The sequence below is a fragment of the Trichosurus vulpecula genome, chromosome 2, assembly GCF_011100635.1.
Source record: "Trichosurus vulpecula isolate mTriVul1 chromosome 2, mTriVul1.pri, whole genome shotgun sequence".
NCBI lineage: Eukaryota > Metazoa > Chordata > Mammalia > Diprotodontia > Phalangeridae > Trichosurus > Trichosurus vulpecula.
In genome coordinates, this window is record NC_050574.1 from 29799488 (window position 1) to 29826198 (window position 26711).

Here is a 26711-nt window from a genome sequence, read left to right on the forward strand (position 1 = left end):
GATTGGAATATTTCAAATTTCCATTGTTGTTCCTCCACAGATAGATTGGGACCCTCCAGGGTATAATCGATGTTCTTCATGAGTGGTTATCCTTTTGGCAGTTAGCTTCCCTGAACTTAGCTGGACTGGCTCTGGTGCAGTCCCATGCCCAGGGCACTTTGCACCTGCCCAGCAACAACACAACTCATAAAGAGAAATTTTTAAAAGCAGTTTAACCAAAAGAGCATAGTTGCCTAGCATTTGATGAACCCAAAGATCTATTTGGTTGAGAACTCACTATTTAACAACAACTGATGGGAAACCTGGAAATCAGTTTGGTAGAAACTAGGTATAGAACAGTATCTTACACCATATACCTAGATAAGCCCCAAATGAGTATATGCTTTAGAAATGAAAGGTAACATCATAAACAAATCAGAAGAGCAAGGGAGAAATTTACTTTTTAGATCTATGAATAAGGCAAGAGTTCATGGCCAAATAAGGGGTAGAGAGGATCACAGAAGGCAAAATGAATAATTTTTATGATATATAATGTAAAAATTTTTGCACAAATAGAACCAACGCAGCTAAAATTTGAAGAGAAGGCAAATGGGGGATGGAAGGAAACCTTGCAGTAAGTTTCTCTGCTAAAGGTCTCGCTTCTAAGACTTGTAGGGAAGGGATTAAGATTTATAAGGACAAGAACCATTCTTGGCACAGTGGATAGAGTACTAGGCCTGAAGTTAGGAAGATTCATTTTCCATTTACCAGCTGTGTGACTCTGGGCAAGTTACTTAACCCTGTCTGCCTCAGTTCCTCATCTGTAAAATAAGCTACAGAAGAAAATGGCAAACCATTCCAGCATCTTTGCCAAAAAAAACCACACCAAAAATGGGGTCAGAGAGTTGGACATGACTGAAATGACTGAACAACACTAACAACCACTAACTGATAAATGGTCAAAGGATGTGAACAGGTAGTTTTCAGAGGAAGAAAATGGATACCATTGCTATCCATAAGGAAAAAATGCTCTCAATCAATTGTCATTAGAAAAATGCACTTTTAAAAAATCTGAGGTTCTACCCCACATCCACAGATGGGCAACGCTGGCAAAAAAACAGTGACAAATGATAAATGCTGTGGGAGCTATGGGAAAACCAATCCATTAATGCATTGTTGGTGAAGCTGTGAACTGGTCCAGCCATTCTGGAAAGCAGGTTGGAACTACAGCCCCAAAGTTATTAAATTGCTTATGCCCCTTGACCCAGGAATACCACTACCAAATCTATACCTCCAAAGAGATCAAAGAAGGAGGAAAGGGACCTATATGTACAAAAAGATTTACAGCAGCTCTTCTTTGTCCATCAATTGGAGAATGGCTGAACAAGTTGTGATATGAATGGGATGGAATACTGTTATGCTGTTATAAAAAAAAAGCAATGAAGGGGCTGATCTTAAAGAAGCCTGGGAAGACATATGAACTGATGCAGAATGAAATCAGCAGAACCAGGACAACAATTTATACAATAGCAACAGTGTAAAGATAAACAACTTCAAAAGACTTAGGGCCTTTGAACAATGCAATGCTCTGTAGTACAAGCACTGTTCCAGAGGACTCATGATGAAATGTATCACCACTCTCCTGGTAGAGATTAACTCAGGGTAGAATGAGATGTATTTTTTAGATATAGATAATTCAGGAATTTATTTTGCTTGACAATGTGATAGGGGTTTTGTTTTCCTTTCTTTCTCAATGGGATGGCAGGCGCTGGGGTAGAAGGGAAAGAAGGTGGATTTTCCTTGATTGAAAAAAAATAAATTTAATTAAAAAATAGTTTCCCAAGCAAAAAGCAAAGGGAAGTCAGTTTTTTTTGGGGGGGTAGATATGGGGCTTTTAGTGAGCTGTAAGTTCAAGGTAAGTGAGATATAACAGCCAAGAGGTGTATCATGCAGGACTATAGCCACGATAGACCCACTGCCCTCTGCACTCCCTGCTCAGACCACATCTGGAGGATGGTGTCCTGTTCTGACCACTGCATTTTAGGAAAGTCCAAGATCAACTGAAGAGTGCCCCAGGAGGGTGAGCAGGATGTTGAAGAGCCTTGAGTCCATGTCATATGAGAATTGTTTAAAGAAAGAAGAAAAGAGAAATTGAGCAGGGTGGGGGGCACTATAGCTGTCTTCCAGTTTTTGGAGGGTTGTGAAATACATAGAAGTATTCCATCTGTTCTTGGCCCCCGAGGCAGCAGTAGGAGCAGCAGATGGAGGTGGCAAAGACGAATCTAGGCTTGCCACAAGACAAACTCACTAAGCACTGAAGTTGTCCCAAGGTGGTTTGGGAGTAGGTCCCCCTTCCCTGTGGATGTTGCCAGAAATTCTGGTCCAGGTGCAGTTTCATGAGGTCATACATAGATTTAAAGTTCGAAAGGGACTTAGCCATCATCATAAGCCTCACCGCTCTCCACAGATGAGAAAGCTGAGGTCTAGAGTGAGTACCTCGGTGCCCACCAGCAGGGGCAGGATTCCCGCTAAGATTACCCTTCCCAGCCGGCCTGCCGTCCCCCTCCTGGGAGCTGCGCTCCTCTGCTGGGTCCTCTTGTGGGTGAAAGCAGCCGCTGGCAGTAGTCTTTTCAAACCCTGGAGCTGTCTGGGTAGTTCCTTAGTCACCCGGAGCTTCCCTGGCTCCTTTCAGGGGCCGGGTCACTGGGGCTGAAAAGTCCCAGGAGGGGAGGAGCTCCGGAGGCGCTGAAGCCCCGCTTTAGCCTCCTGGGACGTGGGTGGAATGGAGAGGGTGCGCTGGGCGGAGTGAGGCGGCCTGCGGGGATGGGGCCGGGCTTGCAGCCAATAAGGGCTGGGCTAAGCTGGGGAGCGACTATCAGAGCACTGTTGATGATCTCCCGGGAAACATCCCACGTGGAGGGACAGATCCCAGGCCAGCAGACCCGCAGGGTAAACGAGTGCGGCCTTCCTTCTGCCCCCTCCACCCTGCAAGGCGCACAGGCTGCGTCCTGGTTCCTGGCACAGGGCCATGGGAAGACCCCACCCCCACCCCCGGACGTGAGTGCTTAGGAAGCACAGGTACTGAACTGTGGGTTGGCCTGGGGTGCACTGAAGTGGAGGAGCACTGGGCTGAGCTGTAGTATCGCTGGGGTGAGATTCTTTGTGCCTGGCAGGGCTGAGCTGGGCTGGGCTGGGGTACACTAGGCTGCAGTATTCCGGGCTGGGCTGGCACACCAGGCTGCAGTACACTGGCCTGGGCTGTAGTATGGCTGGGTTGAGATGCTCTATGCCGGGCAGGGCTGAGCTGGACTGGGGTTCAATGAGCTGGCCTCGGCAGGGTACACTAGGCTGACGTATCCCGGGCTGGGCTGGCACACTAGGCTGGAGTACATTGGACTTGGCCGTAGTATATCTGGGTTGAGGTGCTCTATGCCTGGCAAGGCTGGGCTGGAACGGGGTTCACTGGGTTTACCTCCACAGGGTACAGTAGGCTGAGGTATCCCAGGCTGGGCGGGCACACTAGGCTGGAGTACATTGGACTGGGCTGTAGTATGGCTGGGTTGAAATGCTCTGTGCCTGGCAGGGCTGAGCTGGACTGGGGTACACAGAGCTGGGCTGGGGTACACTGAACTGGGCTGGAGAACACTGAGCTGGGCTGGGCCCGGGTAGACTAGGCTGCGGTACCCTGGACTGGGCTGGTGCACTAGGCTGCAGTACATTGGACTGGGCTGTAGTATGTCTGGGGCTGTAGTATGATTGGGGCCTGGCAGGGCTGAGCTGGACCAGGGTATACTGAGCTGGGCTGGGATGCGGTACACTAGGCTGTGGTACACTGGGCTGGGCTGGCATGCCCTGTGCTAAGCTGAGCTGCGCTGACCTGGGCTAGCCTGGCCTGGGACAACAGTCACAGAGAAGCATGGCCTAGGAGAACATCAATGTTCCAGTGCCTCTCCAAAACTTTAAGTTCTGTAGAGACCCCAAAACTCCACAGATCTTCCTGAAATCCCAGTTTCCCTTCCCTCTCAAGCAGAGACCATTCTCCTCCAACCGCCTCTCTTCGTATCCCTTTCCCTTCCTTCAATCAGAAAGTAACAAGCCTTCCCCAGTGAACCCACCCAGCCTTCTTCTCTACCCTGAGAACTGAGGGATCCGCTACCTTGCCCCACTCCCTGGGAGCCATGGTGCAGAGGCTATCTGAGGCCTTGTTGGAGTTGTTACAGAGGGGGATTCTAGCTCAGCTAAGAGCCTGACAAAATGACCTCTGAGCTTACTTCTACCTCTGGCAGTCTGTGATTCCCATCATCAGTGGCTCTATGGGAGTTGCCTCCACCTATCCCTGCTCCACCAACTTTCCAGCCCCAGACCCAAGAGACCAGAACACTAGCCAATCAGCATATGGGGGCTAAAGCCAATCTCCCACTCCAAAGCTAAGAGGACAGTCTCTCCCAGAGTGAATGCTTGTTGTCCAACCTGCTGATGGAGGTGGGAGTCACAGTTTCCATGGACATGCCTTGGGCAGGGCTCTTTTGAAGGGTGTGGTGTGGGGGTCGTTGGTGTCTGAGCCAGTACTTTTCCTATCAGACCTGGGAGTTGGGAGCTGGTTGGGAGCTGGGACCTAACCTCCCAGAATTTCTTTTAAAATACACACAACAACAACAAAACAACAACTAGGAACTGTGAGTAACCATTGTTTATGACTCATTTTGACCATTTTAGTTCAATAAAGACTTATTAAGTGTGTATTGTGAGCAAAGGAATAGGAGAGTAGGGTGGGGAGATAATTAAGTGTTTATTATATGGCACATACTGGGCAGAGCACCAGGGATACAAACACGAGCAAATTAGACTGCTTGCCCACAAGGAGTTTATAGTCTGATGAAGAAGACAACATTTAAGTGGCTCTAGAAAGGGTGGGGGGGGGGCGGAGAGTAAGGAGTGAGAAGGAGACCTGACAGAAGCCTGCTTCCCCAGGATGATAGGTCGAGGTTCAACCTAAATAGAGTCAGAGAGGAGGCAGGATTGGAGCCCAAATTTCCTATTTCATCCATGGCAGGAATAGATTTAAATGTTAAAGGGACCTTAAAGGTCAGCTAGCCTGACCTCCTCATTTAACAGGTCAGGGACTGAGCCCAGAGAGATTAAATGATCAGCTCACAGTCATGTAGGTAGAGAGTGGCAAAGCCAGAATTTGAGTCTTGTCAGCTGTGTGTCCTTGGGCCAGCCACCCCACTCTTTGGACCTGTCTTTTTATTTTTTATAGGTCTAAAAGTTTCACTTGAACCTTTTCTCTTTTTTATTTTTCTCTTTTTTATTTTATTCTGAATGTAAGAAATAAAGCAAGATGGTTGTACATGAAACTGCAAATCTATTATGTATAAGCTTGCCATTACTTTTAAATAGATAATAAAGTTATTGTGTAACTTTCTTTTTTTTTCCTTTTTACCCGTTGAGGAGGGGGCTGGAACAGATAACCTCCAAGGTCTCTTCCAGCACTGCCTCTACAATTCTATGAGCAAGGTGGTGTGGAGCAGTAGACAGCGAGTCAGTTTCTGGGTCAGGAAGCCCTGGCCTCCCTCTGACACGGATCCTAGTTGTGGGACCATGGCCGTACCAATAATCTTTAAGAAAGTCTCTGACTGTAAGTTACAGGAGAGTTGTTTATGTGTGTTGTATTAGGCAGAGACTGTCTTTCTTTTTGGAGTTGTGTCCTAAGCAAGTTAGCATAGTGCCTGACATATAATAAGCATTTAATAAATGATTTTTGTTCATTAATTCATTGCTTAGTAGAGCCAGTATATTGGTGAAATCACAGGTCTCTCCGTAGACCCCCAGTGATCCTATGAATGGCTCCATTGCAAAAAGATAAAATGCTCCCTCCTCGCCAGCAGGGGGCTTCCTGGAAGTTCCCTCCCTGGCCCTCCAATGCCTATGTCCCCTTCAGCCCACAGTCCTTCAGTTTGTACTTAGGTGGGGTAGTCATTTAAAGAATTGAAAGAAAAGCCCCTAGACTAGAGTTCAAATCCTGCTGATACTAGCTGTGTGAGACCAGCACAGTGCCAATGCCTGTGGCACATGCTAGTGGAGGTGCTGAGGCTGGTAACTCTCTGGAGCTCAGGTGTTCGGATTTTCAAAGGGAGGGAAAGGGAAATGAATAAGCATTTATATAGCACCTACTATGTGCCGGGCACAGTGCGAAGCACTTTACAAATGCTACCTCATTTGATTCTCAGAATAATCCTGGGAAACAGATGTAATTGCTACCCCATTTTACATTTGAGGAAACTGAAGCAGCCAGAGGTGAAGTGACTTGCTCAGGGTCACACAGCTAATATGTGTCTGAGGCCAGATGTGAGCTCAGATCTTCTGATCTCAGATCCCGTGCTTTATCCTAGCTGCCTTTGGTAGGCTAAGTTGATCCAGTATCTGAATCCATTTTGGTGTTAGTACATTAGCCCTCTGAGAACAAGGGGGCCACCAGGCTGCCTCAGGTGTGGTGAATCAGTCCAGTTTGGAAAACAAAGTAGGTCAAGGCTCTTGTGCCAATCAGAGTGGGACCAGGCCATGAATAGCCCAGGGGGCACCCAGGCAGGAAGGGAAGAGGAGGGGTGGGAAGGGGAGGGGAGGGGAGGAGAAGGGAGAAGAGGGGAGAGGAGGAGAGGGGAGGGGAGGAGAAGGGAGGGGAGGAGAGAGGAGGGGAGGGGAAGAGAGGGGAGGAGAGGGGAGAAGAGGAAAGGAGAGGGGAGAGGAGGGGAGGAGAAGAGAGGGGAGGATAGGGGAGAGGAGGGGAGGAGAAGAGAGGGGAGGAGAGGGGAGGGGAGGGGAAGGGAGAGGAGGGAGAGAGAAAAAGTTACTTGCTGTGTGATGTCAAATAAATTATTTAACTCCTCTATGTCAGTGTCCTCATCTCTAAGATGAGAATAATATTACTTGAGTTACCAGACCATCCTACACAGTTCTTCATGTGTAAAATGAGGGAGTTGACCCAGGAAGCCCCAGGACTCTGGATCTCTGTAGAGGAGAATGTTAGTGGGGGAACATTGGCAGGAGGTGTTGTTGGAGGTTGCACTGAGGACCACAGCCCTGCTGAAGATCTAAAGTCACCCTTTCAGCACTGACTGCCCTGTTCTCCATTCTACAGGTGCTCATCTAGGCTGAGGAGTGAGAGATGTGACCGCAAGAGGCCCATGCGGGATGTCAGCCCAGGAGCTCACTGTCCGTCTGTGCCAGGAGGGAGACCGGCACTTGACCCTGGATGAGCTCCCCCTGGCCACCGCCTTCTACCTGGCCGCCTTCAGCTGCCACCCGTCCTCAGTGGTGCAGAGGGCACAGCAGTCACTGAGCCAGGAACATACTGGGCAGGTGGTCTCCATGCTCGAGGCCTGGTGCCGGGGAGAGGCCCAGATCCCCTCTATCCACTGGGATGGCATGGCTGTGGTCTCCCTCACTGTGGCCCTGGCTGCTGCCTTCCTCAGTGCCCTCCACCCCAACAACCTGGCCGCCTCCCTCTACAGGCTGACCACCCTTATGGGGCAGGGGCGACATGAGGAAGTGGCCAGGAGGTGCAATGCTCTCCTGGATGTCCACGCCCCAGGATCTCTAGAGCTGAGGCTCATGCGAGCTCTGGCCTGGATCCTGTCCAGGGCCAAAGTGGGGGATGGCGTGATTGAGTACCTCCAGGCTTTTGTTACACACGACAACCAAACTCTGGGCTTTATCCTTTCTCACCAACAGGACCACCTTCCCCTACTCATCAGCGCCTGCCAGGATTACCTCCTGAAGCAGCACAAGACAGAGGCAGCCGGAGGTCAGTGGGCTAGTGACTGCCACCGCTTCCTAGCTGCTCTGGCCCCCAGAGAGACCCAGGCATCCTCCACACAGGCTGCGTCTCTGCTCAGGACAGGCAGACTGGAGGAATGTGTGACCATGTGCAGCCGTGTCCTTGAATCTACCTTGCCTGGTGGCAAACTCCAAGGTACTAGCAGATGATTTTTCATAAGTTATTAACCATGAAGACAAAAGAAAAATCTTAACATTAGCTGCCTAAGTGGGTGGTTAATGGGCAGAGATACCAGGGAGGGAAGGTCCTCTGCAGAAGGCAGGATTTGGGCTGAGTCTGGAAGGAGGCCAGGGGAATCAGGAGGTGGAAGTTAGGAAGTAGAACATTCCAGTATAAAGGCATGGAGGTGGAAGATTGAGCGTCATATTCAAGGGGAGTCAGTCATTCACTCAATCAGGCATTTATCAAGCCCCGGATGTAAAGTTCAAATCCAGCCTCAGACACTGACTAGCCGTGTGACCCTAGCCAAGTCACTTCCCCAGGTATAAAATGGGGACAATAATCGCACCTACCTCCCAGGGTTGTTGTGCGGATAATATGAGATCATAATTATAAAGCACTTAGAATGTGCCTGGCGCACAGTAGGTGCTATATTCCCTTCTTCCTATGGATGAGAGGTAATTGCACCTAACAGTGTGGCCTTGGACAAGTTATCAGACCTCCTTTGTCCTCAGTTTCCCCATCTGTACAAGAAACAAGGTTGGACTCAATGGTCTTCCAGTTACAGATCTGTGGGTCCCAACCCCATCTCTGTCATGACCTTGGGTTTCCTTCGCCTCAGTTTCCTCATCTGTCTAGGGTGTGGGTGGACCCAATGACCCCTTCCATATATCTGTGGGATTATACTCTTCAGTGAGTCACATCCTCACAGCCTCAGTGGGGAAGTAGTGCCGGGCTTTTGTAGGCTAGAACTGAGGGGCAGCTAGGTGACGCCATAGTGCACAGAGCACCGAACCTGGAGTCAGGAAGACCTGAGTTCAAATCCAGTCTCAGACACTTCCTAGCTATGTGACCCTGGGCAAGTCACGTCACCCTGTTTGCCTCAGTTTCCTCAGCTGTAAAATGATCTGGAGAAGGAAGTGGCAAATCACTCCAGTATCTTTGCCAAGAAAACCCCAAAGGGGGTCATGGATGGTCAGACACGACTGAATAATAAAGGGTCTAAGATAGAACTGCTTAAGAACCGTGATGGTGCTGCCAGCTTCCCATGTGTGAGCCAGTGTGATGTCTGGTTGCAAAATCAGAGCCCTATGACTGATTGTTTTCTGTATCTGCCAAAAATTATCCCCTGGGTAGAGGGTGTGATTCATAGAATCACAGGATGTCAGAATAGGAAATGCCCCCTAGTAACCGTCTGGTCTAACTAGTGCCTGATAAAGGCTTCCAAAGCCCATGAAAATGGGACAATAAAAAGAAAATGGAGCAGCTGAGCCCCCTTTTCTCATCCAATGTGAGGATCTTAGTCTGTCAGGGAGACAACATGGGTTCAGTAGGAAAAAAAAACCCAGCTTTGGGGTCAGAGGCCCTGAGTTCAAAGCCTACCCCTGAGGATTGGTGCCCCGGTGACTGTAGGTAAGTGTTTCCCTTGTCTTCTCTGGACCCATTCCTCATCTGTAAAATGAAATGGCTGAGCTCCGAGGCTATGATCGTGTGATCTGTATGAGGCTGTATTTCCCAACCGATAACTGGAGGGAGTAAATTAAATAAAGACCCCGATGATTCATTCGGATGTAGGTACAGTTGCCTGATGCTGACTTGTCTTTCACCCTTCTGCACACCTTGCTCTTCCCCAAGGAGAAGGCGCATCCATCCTGCTGGTTACCCGGGCAGCAGCCTTTTTCTCCCTTGGTCGCCGGAGCCGGGAGATGCTCAAGGACCTCCAGGAAGCCTTCCGGCTGAACCCAGACTGTGCCAAGAAACAACTCGAGGAGGTGTTCTCGCCTGGGGACATGGATCAGATCCTGGCGCAGGCCCAGGAAATATTGGAAATGGACTTTTCCCTTTTCCGAGAGGCGGTGAGAGCTCGCGAGGAGCTCCGAGCCGATGCAGGGATAGAACTCCTTCCTCCCATCATCCTTACCCTGCGCTTTCTCCTGGGTGTGGCTCCCCTTGGGGCCCAGCGGGAGCTGACCATCCGGCTGATTGACTGTCTGCTGTTGTCCGGCGATGGCCAAGCGGCCCTGGGACTCTGTGATCACCTTCTTGGGTCCGAGCACCCCACCTACCTCAGCACCTTGCTCACGTTCCGGGGTTTCTGCACCCTCCACGCAGGTGAGGCTGGGCGAGCCCTGGAAGACTTCCAGGCAGTGGTGGAACATGAAGCCCCCCACCCCGGGAGCTGCGTGAGGGCCCTGTGTGGCCGTGGTCTGCTGCGGCTACTGGCCGGCAGTCCGTACCTGGCCACTCTGGACTACATCACTGCCTCCAGGCTGAGGCTGCAAGAAGCCGTCTTCACCGTTAAGTCCTATATCCCCTGGAATCAGCGGGGGCTGCTGCTGAAGGTGCTTCAGGAGGAGGGGCAGAAGATGCTGCAGAGGGTAGAACCCACCCCGGGAGGCACCAGTGCCTGCTGCAAGAAGGCAACAGAGGAGGAGGGTAGCCCGCCTGCGAAAGAGGGGTAATCCCGAGTCTCACCCCTTAGCCTTTAATGTAACCTACAACACAGAGAATGATGATCTTCCCAGTGACTCCCTAACATCCCTTACCTTTATCTGAAGGCCATGTAGGTATTTTCCCAACCATTAGGGGCAGCTAGGGCATGCTGGGCTTGGAAGACTCATATTCCTGAGTTCAAATCTGGCCTGATACTTCCTAGCTGTGTGACCCTGGGCAAGTCACTTCACCCTGTCTGCCTCAGTGCCCTCATCTGTAAAATGAGATGCAGAAGGAAATGGCAAACCACTAACTGTGTGACCCTAGGCAAGTCACTTTACCCTGTCTGCCTCAGTGCCCTCATCTGTAAAATGAGCTGGAGAAGGAAATTGCAAACCACTCCAGTATCTTTGTTAAGAAAACCCCAGATGGGGTCAGAGAGGGTCAGACATGATTAAAATGATTGAAAGACAATAACAAAAATGAGGCAAAGAAGTGACTTCCCTACAGCCAGAGAACAGAATAAAGGTAGGACTAAGAGTCAGTCAATAAACATTTATTAAGCACCTACTATGTGCCAGGCACTATGCTGAGTGCTGGGAATACAAAAACAGGCAAAAGACAGTCCCTGCCCTCAAAGAGCTTCCAATCTAATGTCCTAAGAATAGGATGTAAATCTTCTAGCTTTTACTACACTGTATTTATACAGCCTGTTGATTCTGATCCTCAGGCAGGTGGGATATCACGGAAAGCATACTGGTTTGTAGTCAGAGGACCTGGGTTTGAATCCTGTAGCATAGTGCCACACTGTGAGTCAAGAAGACCCAAGTTCAGATCCTTCTGTAGTTATTTACTACATGTGCGACTCTGGGCCAGCTTCTTTATGTCTCTCAGACTCAGCTTCCTCCTCTGTAAGATGAGGATAACGAGCTATCTCTCAAGCTTATTGTGAGGATCAAATGCGAAAACCTACGTGAAGTGCTTTAAAACCTTCAAAGGCCGTAGAAATATTCATCATCATTATTACTTCCAGCATCTTGGGCTAGTCCTTTCCTCCGGACTTCACCTTTCCTCCTCTGTAAAATGAAGGTTCTGCATCACCACCACTTACTAACTGGGCAAATCCCGAAGCCTGGCTGGGACTCGGTTTCCTTATCTGTAAAATAGCAATTAGACGAGATGCTCTCTATGGTCCTAATTTATAACCCCATGAAATGGTAAGTCAAGAGGCCTGAGGTCCCAATTCCTGCCTTTCCTGGGGCTTTAGACATGCCAGCTGTGGGGCTTTAGACAAATCATGTAATTTCTTATCTTTATAATGGGGGTGATTATACTTACACCAACCTCACGAGGTTTTGGGAAGGTCGAAGGAGAAAATGGACACACCGTGCATTAAAAAAATAAAATTTAAAAAAATAGCTGGCTATCATTTTCTCCCCAACAATATTGTAAGGTAACCTCTCTCTTAAAAAAAAATATAGACCTGTGGTTTCATTGGGTTAGGAGATCCAACATGGTCTCTGTCTCTGTGTCTCTCTGTCTCTGTCTCTATCTCTGTCTCTGTTTGTCTGTCTCTATCTCTTTTTGTCTCTGTCTCTCTCTGTCTCTGTCTCTTTCTGTCTGTCTCTCCCTCTATGAAAACTGACATTTCATCTATAGTCTAAAGATTTAGAGATTTGCCTATAGTTTAAATGTATAAATATATAGTTAAACATATAAATATTTATAAACTGTAGGGTTAAATGACTTGCCCAGAGTCACGCAGTCAGTATGTGCCAGAGGAGGGCATTGTCAGGTGGGAGGGTGGCAGGGAGGCTCACAGAGAAGTCTCATTGGTGACTAGGGAGGCCAAGATGGACGTCCTGGCCCCTCTGCAGCTGACCTGGCCTTCTCATTCCTCTTTTCCAAGGGATGCCCACGGGGTTCACCAGCTGGCGGCCCTGCTGATGGAGCTGGATGGAAGTGATGAGATATCCAGGCTTCTGAGTGCGGATGCCCTCTACCAAATGGGCCGTATTGAAGATGCCCACAAGACCCTCTTGGTGGCACTGTCCAAAAGCCCCCACACAGCCCCCATCCTGGCCCGCCTGGCCCTGCTGCAGCTACGGAAAGGCTTTTTCTATGATGCCAACCTGGTAAGGCAGAGGGGGAAAAGAACAAGGAAATAGGGCATCAGGCCTAAGGTTAATCAGACGGCGGGGCCCAAGTATGGGAGGATGAACATCGGTATCTGCCTCAGTTTCCCCATCAGTAAAATGGGACTAAATAAATCTCTTCTAGCTTTGGTATTTAGGGAGGCGAAAGGGTCAGGGGGAAAAGCCCTGGATTTGGAGTCAAGGGATCACAGGATCACAGTTTTAGGGGTAGAAGGGACCTCAGAGGTACTGGTCTCTGTGCCTCTCCCCATTCCTAGAATGCTCTGCCTCCTTGGCCTCCTTCAAAAATGCCACTTACTGTAGAAGGACTTTCTTGGCCCCCAGCAGCTGGTGTCTCCCCTCTCTGATCACCTCTTGTATACTCTGGCTTTATCTTTTATGTACCTAGCTATTTACGGCTTGTCTCCCCTTACACTCTGAGCTCCTTACCGGCAGGGACTGTTTTTGTCTTTCTTTGTATCTCCAGAACTTACCACAGTGCCTGGTATACAGCAAGCACTTATTAAATTCTGGTTCACTGACTGATTCTGACTTAAAATCCAGCTTTCTTTACAATCCAGCATCATCTTTCGGGGACAGAGAGAGATGGAGGGATGGGGGCAGGAGGGCAGGGGAAGCCCACAGTAACTCGACTTGAAAAGAGTCAAACTCTGAGCTAGGGACATCGCTCCAGCTCAATCCAGAGGCCAAAAGCCATCGAGCTTTGCTCTTCTTTGGCATGTCCCCAAAACGTGCAGCCCACGTTATCCCTGGTGCACGTTCCAACATTGTGACCTGGTGGAAGGACTCTGAACCTCCTAGGCCTCAGTTTCCTCTTCCATAAAATGAGGGGATTGGACAAGGTCCACTCTAAGGTCCCTTGTAGCTCTAGAGTGTGTGATCCATCCGCTAGAGGGGTTTGCCTCAGGTGGCCCCAGTCTAAGGGAAAGGCTGGGTGCAGGAATTTGATTCACCAGCAGAGGGCACATTTGGGTCTTAATTACACAGAAAAGGTCCCACAAGGGGACTGACCTTGTTTAAGTTATGATGTCATTTTTCCCTGTTCCATCTCCTGCAACCTAACCCCCAAATGTGTATAGGATGTCTCTATATATAACATATGCATGTGAATATAATTATACACATATAACATATATACTACATATGTAACTGCATATACATATGTCTACATACATATTGTGTGATTATTATATATGTGTGTGGTGTGTATGTATATATGTGTGTGTCGATAGATAGATGGATAGATGGATGGATGGATGGATGGATGGATGGATATCTAGACAGACAGACAGATAGATGGATATAGATAGATAGATAGACAGACAGATATAGATAGATAGATAGATAGAGAGATAGATGGAGGGATGGATAGATAGATAGATAGATGGATAGATGGATGGATGGATGGATGGATGGATAGATAGATAGATAGATAGACAGACAGATATAGATAGATAGATAGATAGAGAGATAGATGGAGGGATGGATGGATGGATAGATAGGTAGATAGATGGATATAGATAGATAGATAGATGGATAGATGGAAGGATGGATGGATAGATAGATAGATGGATAGATGGATGGATGGATGGATAGATGGATAGATGGATAGATGGATGGATGGATAGATAGAGGGATGGATAGATGGAGGGATGGATGGATGGATGGATAGATAGACAGATATAGATAGAGGGATGGATAGATAGGTGGATGGATGGATGGATAGATAGACAGACAGATGGACATAGATAGATAGATAGATAGGACAGACAAACAGAAATAAATGTCACATAGCTAATACATCTCTAAGGTCAAATTTGACCTTAGGTCTTTACTGACTCATGGCTGCAGTATATGCACACATGTGTATGTATGTACATATGTATATATGTATGTATATAGCTCTACACAATGCATGTGCATGGACATATACATACACACAAACATGTGCATGTGTACATACATATGTTTATATAAATGTATATGCAGTCACAGAGAATAGAAACCTGAAGTCCCAGGAGGTCATACGATTCACCCAAGGTCACACATTAGACTTCTACCAGAGTCAACATTAGAACTCAGGTCTCAAAAGCCTGTGAATCAGCTGGCAGTGAGTGCAGTCCTTCTGGATGAACGGCTGGCCCAGCATCCTAAGACAAAACCATTTTGTAAACAGAAATTTCTTTGTAGATTGATGTTCTGTAAGTTTTCGTTTTTGAAAAATACTTTCCGTCCTTCTAGTTGGGTCCATGTAGGGAAATGAAAATGGGGGCAGGGAAGAGAGGAAGCTGAGAAGGAAGGAAAGATTTATGAAGCTCTTCTTATGGGCTAAGTGCTTTACAAATATCACCTCATTCCAGTCTCACAACAAACCCGAGAGGTAGGTACTGTTGTTATCCCCATTCTACAGATAAGGAAACTGAGGCAAGCAGAGGTTAAGTGACTCACCCAGGGTTCCGCAGCTAGTGAGTGTCTTTTGTCGATTCTGTCCAGCACAATCCATCGCCTTCAGCCTAATGTTTCCAAGGTAATAAATGTCTGAAGCCAGATCCGAACTTGTGTCTAGCTGAATCAAAGTTGGAAATTCGGAGTTGGAAGGGAAAAGTCACTGGTTCTGAAGTCAGAAGATATGGGTTCCCATCCTATCTTTGCTACTTTCTACACTGGGTGTCTTCAGGCAAATCCTTTAGCTGCCAAGGCCTCAGTTTCTTTCTCTGTAAAATGGGTGGGGAAGGTTGGACTAGATGACTTCCAAGGTTCTTTCCAGTTCTAGTTCTATGTTCCTGTTATTCTATACATGTGACTTTGGACAAGTCACTCAGCCTCCCTGGGCTTCAGTTTACCCACCTGTAAAATGGGGAAGGGGTTGGACTAGTCGGGTCCTTCCAGGTCTAGGTCTATGGTCCTTTGATCCATCTTGACTAACCCAGATGTGGACAAGAATTCCTGTATCAACCACATGACCCCCCCCAAAAAATGTTCATTTAGCCTTTTCTTAAAGGTTTCATTTGAATGAGGAATCCAGCATATTCGTCAAGATTTCCTATCCCACCAATCACCAGCTGGTATCCTGTGCAATATGGAGATTGGGGTTGGTGGGAGGAGACCAGAACCTAGAGGGCCTTGCATGATGAACGAGGTTTTCTGCGATAAGTAATAGGGAGCTACAGAAGATTGTATATGAGGTTCCCCATCCTGTTCCTGTGAGGATAACTCTCCCTTTGCTTCCCCACCTTGTTCAGCTGATAAAGAAAGTTATCCAGATTGGGGACACCTCCTGCCTCCAGCTAATCATGGAGATCTTCAGGGAAGAGGACCGGAAGCTACTGCAAGTCCACTGCCACTCGAGGGCTGTGACCATCCTGAAGAATAAACAGGGGGACACATACACCAAAGAGGCCATTGCCTACCTCTCTGTGGCCATCATTGCCTCAGGTATGTCTGGAGGAAGATGGGATCCCAGGGTTTGATTCACAAGGGACCTGAAAGAGCATCTTATTTTACAGATGGGGAAACTGAGGCTCAGAGAAGTTAGGTGGTTTGTTTAGGGCCACTCTCCTAGTTAGCATCAGAACTGGGATTCAAACCTAGGTCTTTGTACTCTAAGTATGTCCATCTTTCCATCATGCTTCACATCCCTGATGATCAATGAGATTAAGTGACTTGCCCAAGTAAGTGTCATAGGTAGGGTTTGAACCTAGTTCCTCAGACTTCTAGACCCAGGGCTCTTTTTTTCCATTGTAGGAGGCAGTAAGTATGAGACAGTGCTGTAATAGGTCATCCACCCATTGGGTGATGAGGAGGCGATAATCCCCCTGCTATCTACCCTGGCTGGACCTCATGCTTGAGGAAGGACATTAGTAATCTGGAAAGTGTCTGAAGGAGAGCGACCAGCATTTAGCCTGGAGAAGGGAAGATTAAGAGGAGCCATGATCATGGGGCTCAAGTATTTGAAGGATCATTGTATAGAAGAAGGGTTTGACTTGGTCTGCCTGGCTCTAGAGGGCAGAATCAGTAACAGTATCTATCTATCTATCTATCTATCTATCTATCTGTCTGTCTGTCTGTCTGTTTATCTGTCTGTCTGTCTGTTTATCTCTCTCTCTATCCACATATATACACACATATATATACATGTACATACATATATACTTGCCCATACATACACACATATACATATATACATACAGACACTACTTGCCCCTCTAAACGGTATTTAGAGGCAGATCTAGTCTTGAGGTCAAGGGAAACTTCTTAGCTCTCAAGATGCAGAATTGAACATACAGTTTTGGACATGGCCAATGCGGGGATTTGTTTGCTGGACTATGCATATTTGTTACAAGGATTTTGTTTTTCCCAATTTTGTTGTCAGTGGAAGGGGAAGGAGGTGTAAAAAAGAGAAAATAAAAAAATTAAAAAGAAAAGAAGTGCTTATTAATTAAAAATATATTTTTAGTAGAGAGGAAAACTTCCTAACAATTAGGGCTGTCCAGAATTGGAGTAGGTTACCTCCAGAAGACCACTTGTCAGAGATATTACAGCGGGTTCCTTTTCAGTTTTACTTACATCTGTGAAAAATAGGATCTGATGATGCTAGAAGTCCATTTCCTTATTATGACTGTGCAGTTATCAGAATAACCAGCAGAGGGTGAGAGTGTGCTGCAAAGAGAGCCCAGGGATGACAAAGCTCCCACTTATCTATCCACCAGCCCTAGTTCCCAGTTCTTCACTCCCTACCCCATCTTCCACCCTTCCAAGAGCCAGCTGGGACCCGGGATTGCACAGGAGATGCCTGTAATACAGCTAGGATAGCTATCTCCCCCCAACCCACACTTTAGACACTCCCTTTTTTAAATGATGGAAACTGAGCACAAAATGAAAGTCTTGTTGGGATGTAGGATGAAATCCCAGAATGGAGCAAACTCTTCTTCAAACCAACACACACACACACACACACATGCACACACATGCACAACAACACCAACAACAGCAAGAGTTTGACATTTCTCTGCTTTACCCTTTATCTTCTGGGCTCAGTAACCAAGAAGTCAGAGAGAGGCCAGCTTGTCACCCAATGAATAGATCATATATTTTCCAATCGCACATTTTCTGGCTAATATGTTTATGCTGTCTTGTGTCTAAGTAGCACATTGCAGGTTCTCTAAATGAGCTTATTATGCATTCCTGAGATGGATATTATTGGGTTTTTCAAATAACTTTATTTTCACATACATTAATAATCTCCCCCTCCAATTTCCAGTCCTCCAATTAAACAACAGCAAAAAATAGTAATTAACCTCCCACCATAAACGTGCATCCATAGGCCGGCAAAGCAAATTCCCCCATTTGGCCAAGCATGGAAATGTATGTTTTTCTCTGTATTTGAAGTTTATCACCTCTCTGGCAGGAGGTGAGTGGTGTCATGTTCAATCCTCTGGACTCACAATCTCATTGATCAGGGTTCTAAATTCTTCCTATGATTACTTCTTGATGTGCTGATGCCTTGGGGGGCATTTAACATATTCCCCAGAGTCTAGGGTGCAGTATTTCTAAAAGCTGAGTCCATTCCCCATCTCTGCTCTCTTAATGACACCTGCCCTGAGCAGGAGCATCACCTGAAGGGCTGGTTGACCAAAGCATTCACAGAGTGTTGGCCGCAAAGAGTTTTCTACTTGGTGGGAGTGAAAGAGCCCTGGGTTTCAAGTCAAAGAGACTAGATGTGAATCCGAGCCATGCCTCTCACTGTATGACCTTGGGCACGATTCTGTGCTTCAGTACATGCTCTCATCTGTAAAATGAGGGTAGTGGTGTAGATGGATTCTTGGGCGTGATCCTCTGATTCTAGGACCTGGAAAGTGATGGGGATGGGCCAGATGTCCTCAAGGGTCCTTTACAACTCTAGGTCTAAAATTCCTTGATGCCGAGGAACACTATTACTATTCAGTTGTTTTCAGTCATGTCTGACTCTCCATGGCCCCTTTCAGGGCTTTCTTGGGAAAGATATTAGAGTGGTTTGCCATTTCCTTCTCCAGCTCATTTTACAGATGAGGAAACTGAACCAAACAGGCTGAAGAGATTTGGCCAGGGTCACACAACTACGAAGTATCTGAGGCCAAATCTGAACTCAGGTCTTCCTAACTCCAGGCCCAGTGGTCTATCCATTGCCCCATCTGGCTACTCATAATAATGATTAATAGTCATCATCATCTAAAATGCAGCACCCAGAACTATACACAACAGATGCAGTCTGACAAGGACCAGTTACAAGGGAGCAGAACACCATGTAGCACTTTATGGGTTCTAATATGTTTTTATCACAGCAAACCCATGAGGCATATGCATCATTTCTTTCAATGTTTTCAGTGGATGGTAAATTTGTGTGACCTTGGGTAACTCGATTTTCTCTCTGTCTCAGTTTCCTCATCTGGGAAATAAGGGGTGGACTAGGTGGCTGCTTAATTCTTCTCCATATCCAAATCCATGAGGATGTGAATGTTCCCTTCAGTGGTTCGAACCATAACCCATCCCTGCTTTCCCATCCTCTAGAACACTGAATAGTAGCATTGACAAAGCTTTTTGAGGTTTGCTGAACAATCTTGTTGATCCTCACAATGGCCCTGTGAGGATAGGGCTCTTATCACCCCCATTTTACAGATGAGGAACTGAATTTAGGCCACGGTCACACAGCTAAGAAGTACCTGTGACAAGATCTGAACTCAAGACTTTCTGACTCCACCTCAAGCACTCTATGTGCTGTGCTACGTAGCTGCCATAGACTCGTAGCTACTCCCGTAAATTCCCCATAGAAGCCACACCCAGTGTGCTGGAGGGTTTGCTCAAGGTCTTGGATCACTCCATGGCATCAGTGTAGCCCTTGGGCTGCCCAATGATGATCACTTCCTTTTCTGACCATGTATTTCCCAAGTGATACTTTCACGCCCCATCTTGTACACCGACCATCACCAGTAACATTGCAGTTCATTCATACCCTCTCTACATCAATGAGTTGAGAATTATTGTTGATTGGTGTATTAAGTGGCAGCATAATTAGAGCCAGCCATGGAACCAGGAAGACCTGGATTCAAGTCCTACCTCTGACTGGCTTTGTAACCCCGGGCAAGCTAACCCCTCAGCTTTATAAGGCAGCTTTATAAGACTTTAAATGGCAGAGTGGGTGCCAGACTGGTGTGGTAGATGGAATGTCCTCATCTGGGAAGTCTGGACCCTATTCCTAAGGTGCTGATGCTTTGGGTTCTATTCCCATAGAATAAAAGTCCACTTAACATCTCTCTTGTAAATGGTTCCCAAATGGTTGGATCCACCCATAAGCCTGGCCCCCTCTCTCCCATCTATACACATAGTGTCATTGGGTGCACACAGAAACAACAGTGAGGTCCATGAAGAGAGAAGCTCATGTGCCTTCAGCAACTCATGCCTCTATTTACTACGGGCCCGGACATCTGTGCTCTCTTTGGGCAATCGTTTGAACCATGCCTAACCATGCCACTCCTCCTCTGTCTTCCCACTGTCCTGCTGGACAAAGTAGCCTCTCTTAGGTCTTAGAATTTCCTTCAATAAACAGCAGCCTTACATTCTTTCAGTGGAATAACAGCCTACATCTGGGGTCTGCAGGTTTCCACAGCTGTGCCTTGGAGAAGCTCTGAAGCAATATTAACAATATTGCTTATTGTTAACAACTATTAATTAGCTAATTAATAATTAATCAACAATAATTAACAATAACAAATAATTGCCCCAAGGCAGAGAATTGCAAAACTCCTCAGATGTTGATTCTGCTTTCTTCTGTGAGCTCCCAGCAGCTACGGCACTGTCTGTCCTCCCAGATCTGCTGGAGGTCCCATCCATCCTCATTCAGCTCTCAAATTGGAGACGATGTGAAAGAGCAATCTGGCTCATCCCAGCCAGCTCTTGTCCCAGCAGGCTTCTCTTCTCTCCAAGCAGCTATAAAATTCTCCTCCACTGAGCTTTCAGCGGCAACTACAGAACTCACCTGGCTTCAGTCATCCTCTCTTAGGGGCCTCATCCTAAGCCTTTCAAGTATCAGGGAACACTGATCTTCTTCTGCCTCTGTCGTATCGTCTAACTCCTGAAGGTTTTTGTGTCTTTTCTTCTGATCTCTGATATCTCTCTTTCCCACTCCGCTCCTTCCAGATATGGTTTCTCATGTCTCAAATCAGGGACCTCATCATGAGTAGTGACCCATCATCTCTAACTTCAGCTGGGGCCATTTCCAGTCATCCTGATGAACATCAGGCCACTGGACCCAGATGGCTCTGGAGGAGAAAGTGAGGCTGGTGAGCTTGGACAGCCCTCCCTCACTCAAATCAAAGTCAACTGCAAATCATGTCATCATCTCCCTGATGTTATGGTCCTCTTCAAGAATGAATAACAAGTTGAGAAACTCCAAATCCTCATTTCTATAGAGCGTAACAGTCAATTATGTGATAGCCCCCAAACTATTCTTTGATTAATAATTTCTCCACCATTTCTTTCCTTCAAAACTCTGAGAAATGGTCATTTGCAAATGACCACAATGCACTGACCTTCAGTCAGTCCATGTGCCTTTGATGGGATATGCTTTCCATCGGACCCTCTCCAATGATCTCATGCTCAAACATCTATTTGAGACCTAGGGGCCATGTCATACTCACTGTCACCTCAGTCTCCAGCTTCCAGATCACTGAAATTTTGGTGGAATGTCCTGCAATGACTTTTTTTAGATAGTTATCCAGAGGTAGGCCAGAGCTTAAGAACATGACCTCAGGTCTCATAGAATGTAAACTACCTTGAGTAAACCACAAAAACTATTCCATGGGAACATTTGCAGGTGACCCCTGGTCATCCCTAGCACTATGCCTTTTTGTTCTGTTTCTGTATGATACCTGACCTGGCCTAGGGTTGGTGCAGGGATCCATCTCACCATTCTGTTCTCTAGGCCAGTGGTGGGATTTACCTGGCTTGCTCCAGTTAGGTAGGAGTAGTACCTAATTTTAGGTTGAGTTCAGTGAACCAGTTTTTAGTGGGGGCAGGGCCTGCACCTGCCAAGTCAACAGTGGGGGCAGCACCTTGGCTCAGTTCTGTGAAGAACCAGTTGTTAATTCCTGACTAAGTCTCATGAGTAAACTCCCTCAAATAACCCAATTAGCCTAACAAACCATAATAAACCTGTGTTTAGTACCAAGCTGGCTTGGGTCCCTCTTTCTTCAGTACCTCAGTATTCTCTTGGAGGCTCTGCAGCCTTACAATTGATATATCAGGACAGGACAGATCAGCCCCCTTACATGTGGCCTTACAATTGGCATTGCTGGCAGGATACTCTGCCCCCCTACAAATCTTGTGTCCTTACAATAGGCAGTACCCTCACCCTGAAATCAGCAGGGATCTCCTTTGTTCTGTTCCTCTGGGTCTCAGCTCTGAGGCCTTTCACCTCCTGGCCCAAGTGCCAGGCCCTCTCTCCTCTGACCAATTACTTTACTTGACTCCACTCTCTGGAACAGTCACTTCCTCTATTTTCATCTCTCCTCTGGGTTGTTTGAGGTCTAGGTAAAACAAAGTCCGAAGATGGGTTGTGGCCCCACATGTACACTTTTTGTGTATTACATTGTTCCCCACCCCCATAGAATGTACGTCCTTTGAGGTCAAAGACTTTTTTTTTTCTTTTTGTCTTTGTCTCCCCTGCACCTGGCACTGTGCCTTGCATGCAGTTGTCACTTAATACATGTGCTTTGAATTGACTTGAGCACCACCTCATCACTTCTAGTCTAGCTACTAAATCCACATCCCCAGAATACAGAAGAGCTCACCTGCTGAGCTAATTGGAAAACATCTTGGGTGGGCTGTACAGTTGAATTTTATTCTCTTGAAAATATTGTCTTTTGTAGAGCAAATGTTATGACAGCAGCTTCACAGGAGAAACAAATGAGATTATGAAAATGAGCAGCCCCGTACAGTCTGGCTGCATCCCGCTGTTTGGAGAGAACTCATCTTCATTGCCGCTTCATTCCTGGCCAGACTGGCTCAGTATCATATGGGAGGAGCTTGGCATTCCTTCTCCTGCCTCTCCCTCTGCACAGGCCATTCCCTGCCACCATCACCAGGTCCAGAAGGCTCTCTTCTCCCCTCTGCATCTTAGCAGCTCCCCCCAACCTCTATCCTTACACAAGCTTTCCCTGATGTCCTTACTTGGGACTTCCACCCTGCTGAAATTCTCTTGCATTTCATTAACTATTGGCCAATTTTAGCCCTCCCCAGTTGCGTTTAAGCTCCTTGAGGGCAGGAACCATCTTGATTTTTGTCCTCGGAAAAGATTTACCAGTACTTTCCTGCCTGAAGGCAATACTCTTCCAGGAAAGAATGTTGTTGTTATTTAGTCGTGTCTTCCTGACCCCATTTGGGGTTTTCTTGGCAAGCATACTGGAGAGGTTTGCCATTTCCTTCTCCAGATCATTTTACAGATGGGGAAACTGAGGCAAATGGAGTTAAGTGACTTGCCCAGGGTCACACAGCTAGTGTTTTGCCATTTCCTTCTCCAGCTCATTTTACAGATGAGGAAACTGAGGCAAACAGGGTTAAGTGACTAGCAACAGCTGGTAAGTATCCGAGGCCAGATTTGAAGTCAGGTCTTTCTGACTCCAGGCCTGGCTTTCTATCCACTGAGCCATCTAGCTGCCCACTTGCATTTACATATGGCTTTATGTTTTGCCAAGCATTTTACAGACTTTGGATTTTGCAACTTGTTTATTTCAAAGTCCCGCCCCACCCCCGCCGCCTTTTTATTATCAACTTGAAAAACATCCACAAACATGAACACTTCCATATACAGGGTGTACCAAAAGCTCATTAGCTTTAATAGCTTAAAAGTACATTAAAACTGTTAGGACACCCTGTATAAATAGCAGGAAAAGAGATTTTATAGGAGATCAGAAACACTTTACAGAGCAATCATTTTCTATTAAAAATATGTATTAAATTAAATGTTTCCCTCCTTGTCTAGGTCCCTTTCTCAATTTCCTTTAAAGTATTTTAAATGCTTTTCCATGCTTTTTTTGCTGCTTCTCCTACTTTTTGTACCCTATCACCACCTCTCCCAGTCTCTGCCCACTCCCAAATAAAAACCTTTCTTGTAACACATTTAGTTAAAATATGTTGGTCATGTCTGAATAGTTTTACCCTTTGGACACATCTGAAAGCTTCATTCTCATCTCATTCCTACCATACTTCTTTTGATCTTCATAACATATGGCCTGTGAAGCCCATATTACTATCTGACAGATAAAAAAGCTGAGGCAAACAGAAGTTAAGTGACTCGTCCAGGGTCACACAGCTAGCAAGTGTCTGAAGCCAGATTTGAAAAACCAGGCATAATAAATGGATCAATAGATTCCCCAGTCAGTCCAAAGACCCTGAATACAAAGTGAGACAGATTTTTATGTATTAAAAACAACTAATCAAATAAGACCAATTAATTAAGAGAAAGCAAATAACAAAATACAAGCTAAGATACAAAATTAGGTAATCTGATTTCTGTTGGAGGGAAGATTATGTATGGGCTTTCCAAGTTGGGAAGAGAGAAGAATGAGTTTCAGTCAAGTTAGGAGGGGGTTAAGTAGGTTTCAGGGTTTTCTTTTCCCAGAATTGAGAGGTGCTAACTTATTGCATCCATCGACATCTATGAAATAGTAGATGGCTCCCCATGGATGATTTACAGGAAAACAACAACATAGAGGATAATACATGTGGCAGTACAATGTGGAGTCTGTGATTATGAGCTCTTAGAATCTGATTGGTTCTCTCCGTTCCCACACCAAGCCAATGCCATTTTGTAGCTGGTCCTCACTCCATTTCATCAGCACCCAGATCTTCCTGACTCCAGTTCTAGCACTTTACTCCAGTTTTAGCATTGTGTGGTTCCAAAAAATAAATAAGAAAGAAAACATTATGTGAAATAAAACATTGTGCAAAAAACTGAAGAAATAAAACCTGTTTGGAGCTGTTGAGGACCATTTCTTAGAGGCGGCCTGGGGTAGTGGAAGGATCGCTGGATGTGGAATCATAAGAACCGGGTTTGAAATTGGCCTTTATCACCAGAAGGTCCAAGAAGCAGCAATTGATGCTTAAATTTGCTTGATCCTTTGAAGTATTCTTAAATTCCAGCCTTTATCCTGAGGCCTTTCTCATTATAGAAGTTGGCACTACATTATATCCACCAACATTTCTAACTTCAAACCAATGTACCTATGATGCTCTTCACATAATTATAATCATCTCATCATATACTCATAGTCAACACAATATGTTAATACTCTTCCAAAAGGAGGTGACAATTTGACGTCTTTCCAGAGGACAGTCAAGTCAAGTCAGGTCAACAAACATTTATTAAGCACTTGCTGTGTTCCACTCCCTCTTTCAAATCATGGGAGGTACATCCATGGTCACATAGACATGGGAAGATTGCTTATCTTCACTAGGTCAGTGCCATCTTCAATCTCTATCTTGCCTTAATTTCACACCAAGAAACTGGTGTCTCCACCATTCGCCTTCAGAGACTCCACATATCTCAGAGTTGGAAGGAACCTCAGTGTTGGTTCATTTTATGCAAGCTATTTTTTGGTGTTTGTTTATGTTCTTCATTATAAGGGAAAATAAATCTCAGCAGTGGAAGGGACTTCAGAGGCCACTGAAACCAGTGCCCTCATTTTACAGACTAGGAAACTGAGGCCCAGGGAAGTTAGTTGGTTGGTTGGTAAGTGAGATGCTCAAGGTCACAGAAGTAGGATTTGAGCCCACCTCTTGAGTCAAGTCTTCTGACTCAAATCTATAAATATAAAATTGAGGTGTGGTGTTCTGGGGGAGAGGTCCTCCATAATTTTAAGAGTATGGAGTAATCCTGAGAGTAAAAATCTTGAGAACTGTTTACCTATGAGGAAAAATTGATTTTTTTAAAATTTTCCTTGATCTGGTATTTGAGCTCTACACAACCTGGTCCCAAACTAAGTCTCATAGAACCACAGGGTTGGGAAGGGGCCTTAGAGGACTCTAGAGTAACCTATATCTTAGAGGACTCTAGAGTAACCTACATCTAACCAGAAATCTCTTCTACAACCCTCCCAAAGAGTGGTCACCCAGCTGCCACTTGAAGATCCCCGGTGATGGGGAACTCACTGCTCCCTGAGGCATCCCTGTCTACTCTAATTTTTCTTTCTATGAACTCCAAATCTTTCTCTCTGAAATGTTCCCCTTTTCTGTTGATTCCCCCTTGTGACACCAAGCAAAACAAGGCTAATATAGCTTCACCATAAATACCCTTCACATACTCAAGGGCAGCTATTAGGCCCCACTCTTCACAAAGTCCTTTCTCTAGGCTGGACATCCCAGTTCATTTCTGTAATTTTTCTTTTATGTAAAGGAGTATAGTGTGTTAGGGATTCAATTTTGGCATTGGAGTCAAGAAGTCCTGGATTCAAATTCTGTCACAGACATTTGCCGGCTGGGTGACTTTGGGCAAGTCACTTAACCTTTATGGGCTTCAGTTTCTTTATCCCATTGGGATGGTGGTAGTAACTGTCTATCCTGGTTAGTCTACTCAGGAAACACTACCATGTGAATCTTAGATTCAGTTCAGTAGACTTTTATTAAGTGCTATATACATATATATGTATGTGGCACTGAAGATCCAAAGACAAAACTAAACAGTCCCTGCCCTCAGGGGGCTTCTTTTGTACAGGCATATACCTATGGCATGGTAAGGGGAGGGGAAGCCAAAATCCAACCATACACAGATTAGGAAATATTTCTGAAAAATGGGGAGCACCTGAGCTGAATCTTGAAGGAGGCTGAGGATTCTAAGAGAAAGACATGGGGAGCAAATGCATTCAAGGATTGGGGGTGAGGGCAGCCTTTGCAAGGGTACCGAGGAACGAGACAGTGAGCACTTTGACTGGAATCAAGAGTGTGTGAAGAGGACATGAGATGACTGAAAAACTGGGCTGGAGCCAGACTGTGAAGGGCTTTAAATGTCAGACGGATGAGTTCATATTTTTACCTGGAAACAAGAGGGAATCATTGAAGATTCTTGAGTATGACAATGCTGTGGTCAGATCTGTGCTCATTCTTCTCTCTCTCTCTCT

The 26711-nt window shown here is 46.2% G+C and overlaps 1 protein-coding gene across 1 annotated transcript in view; it reads left to right on the forward strand.

Moving 5' to 3' along the window:
• The first annotated feature begins 7170 nt into the window (after nucleotides 1-7170).
• The window catches only part of TTC34 (tetratricopeptide repeat domain 34), a 55461-nt gene continuing 35920 nt past the window's right edge, over nucleotides 7171-26711 (forward strand). Inside the window, exons 1-4 of the mRNA XM_036743271.1 lie at nucleotides 7171-7951; nucleotides 9611-10433; nucleotides 12318-12543; nucleotides 15807-15999. Of these exons, the coding sequence (XP_036599166.1) occupies nucleotides 7171-7951; nucleotides 9611-10433; nucleotides 12318-12543; nucleotides 15807-15999 (2023 nt within the window). The remainder of the gene's footprint in view (nucleotides 7952-9610; nucleotides 10434-12317; nucleotides 12544-15806; nucleotides 16000-26711) is intronic.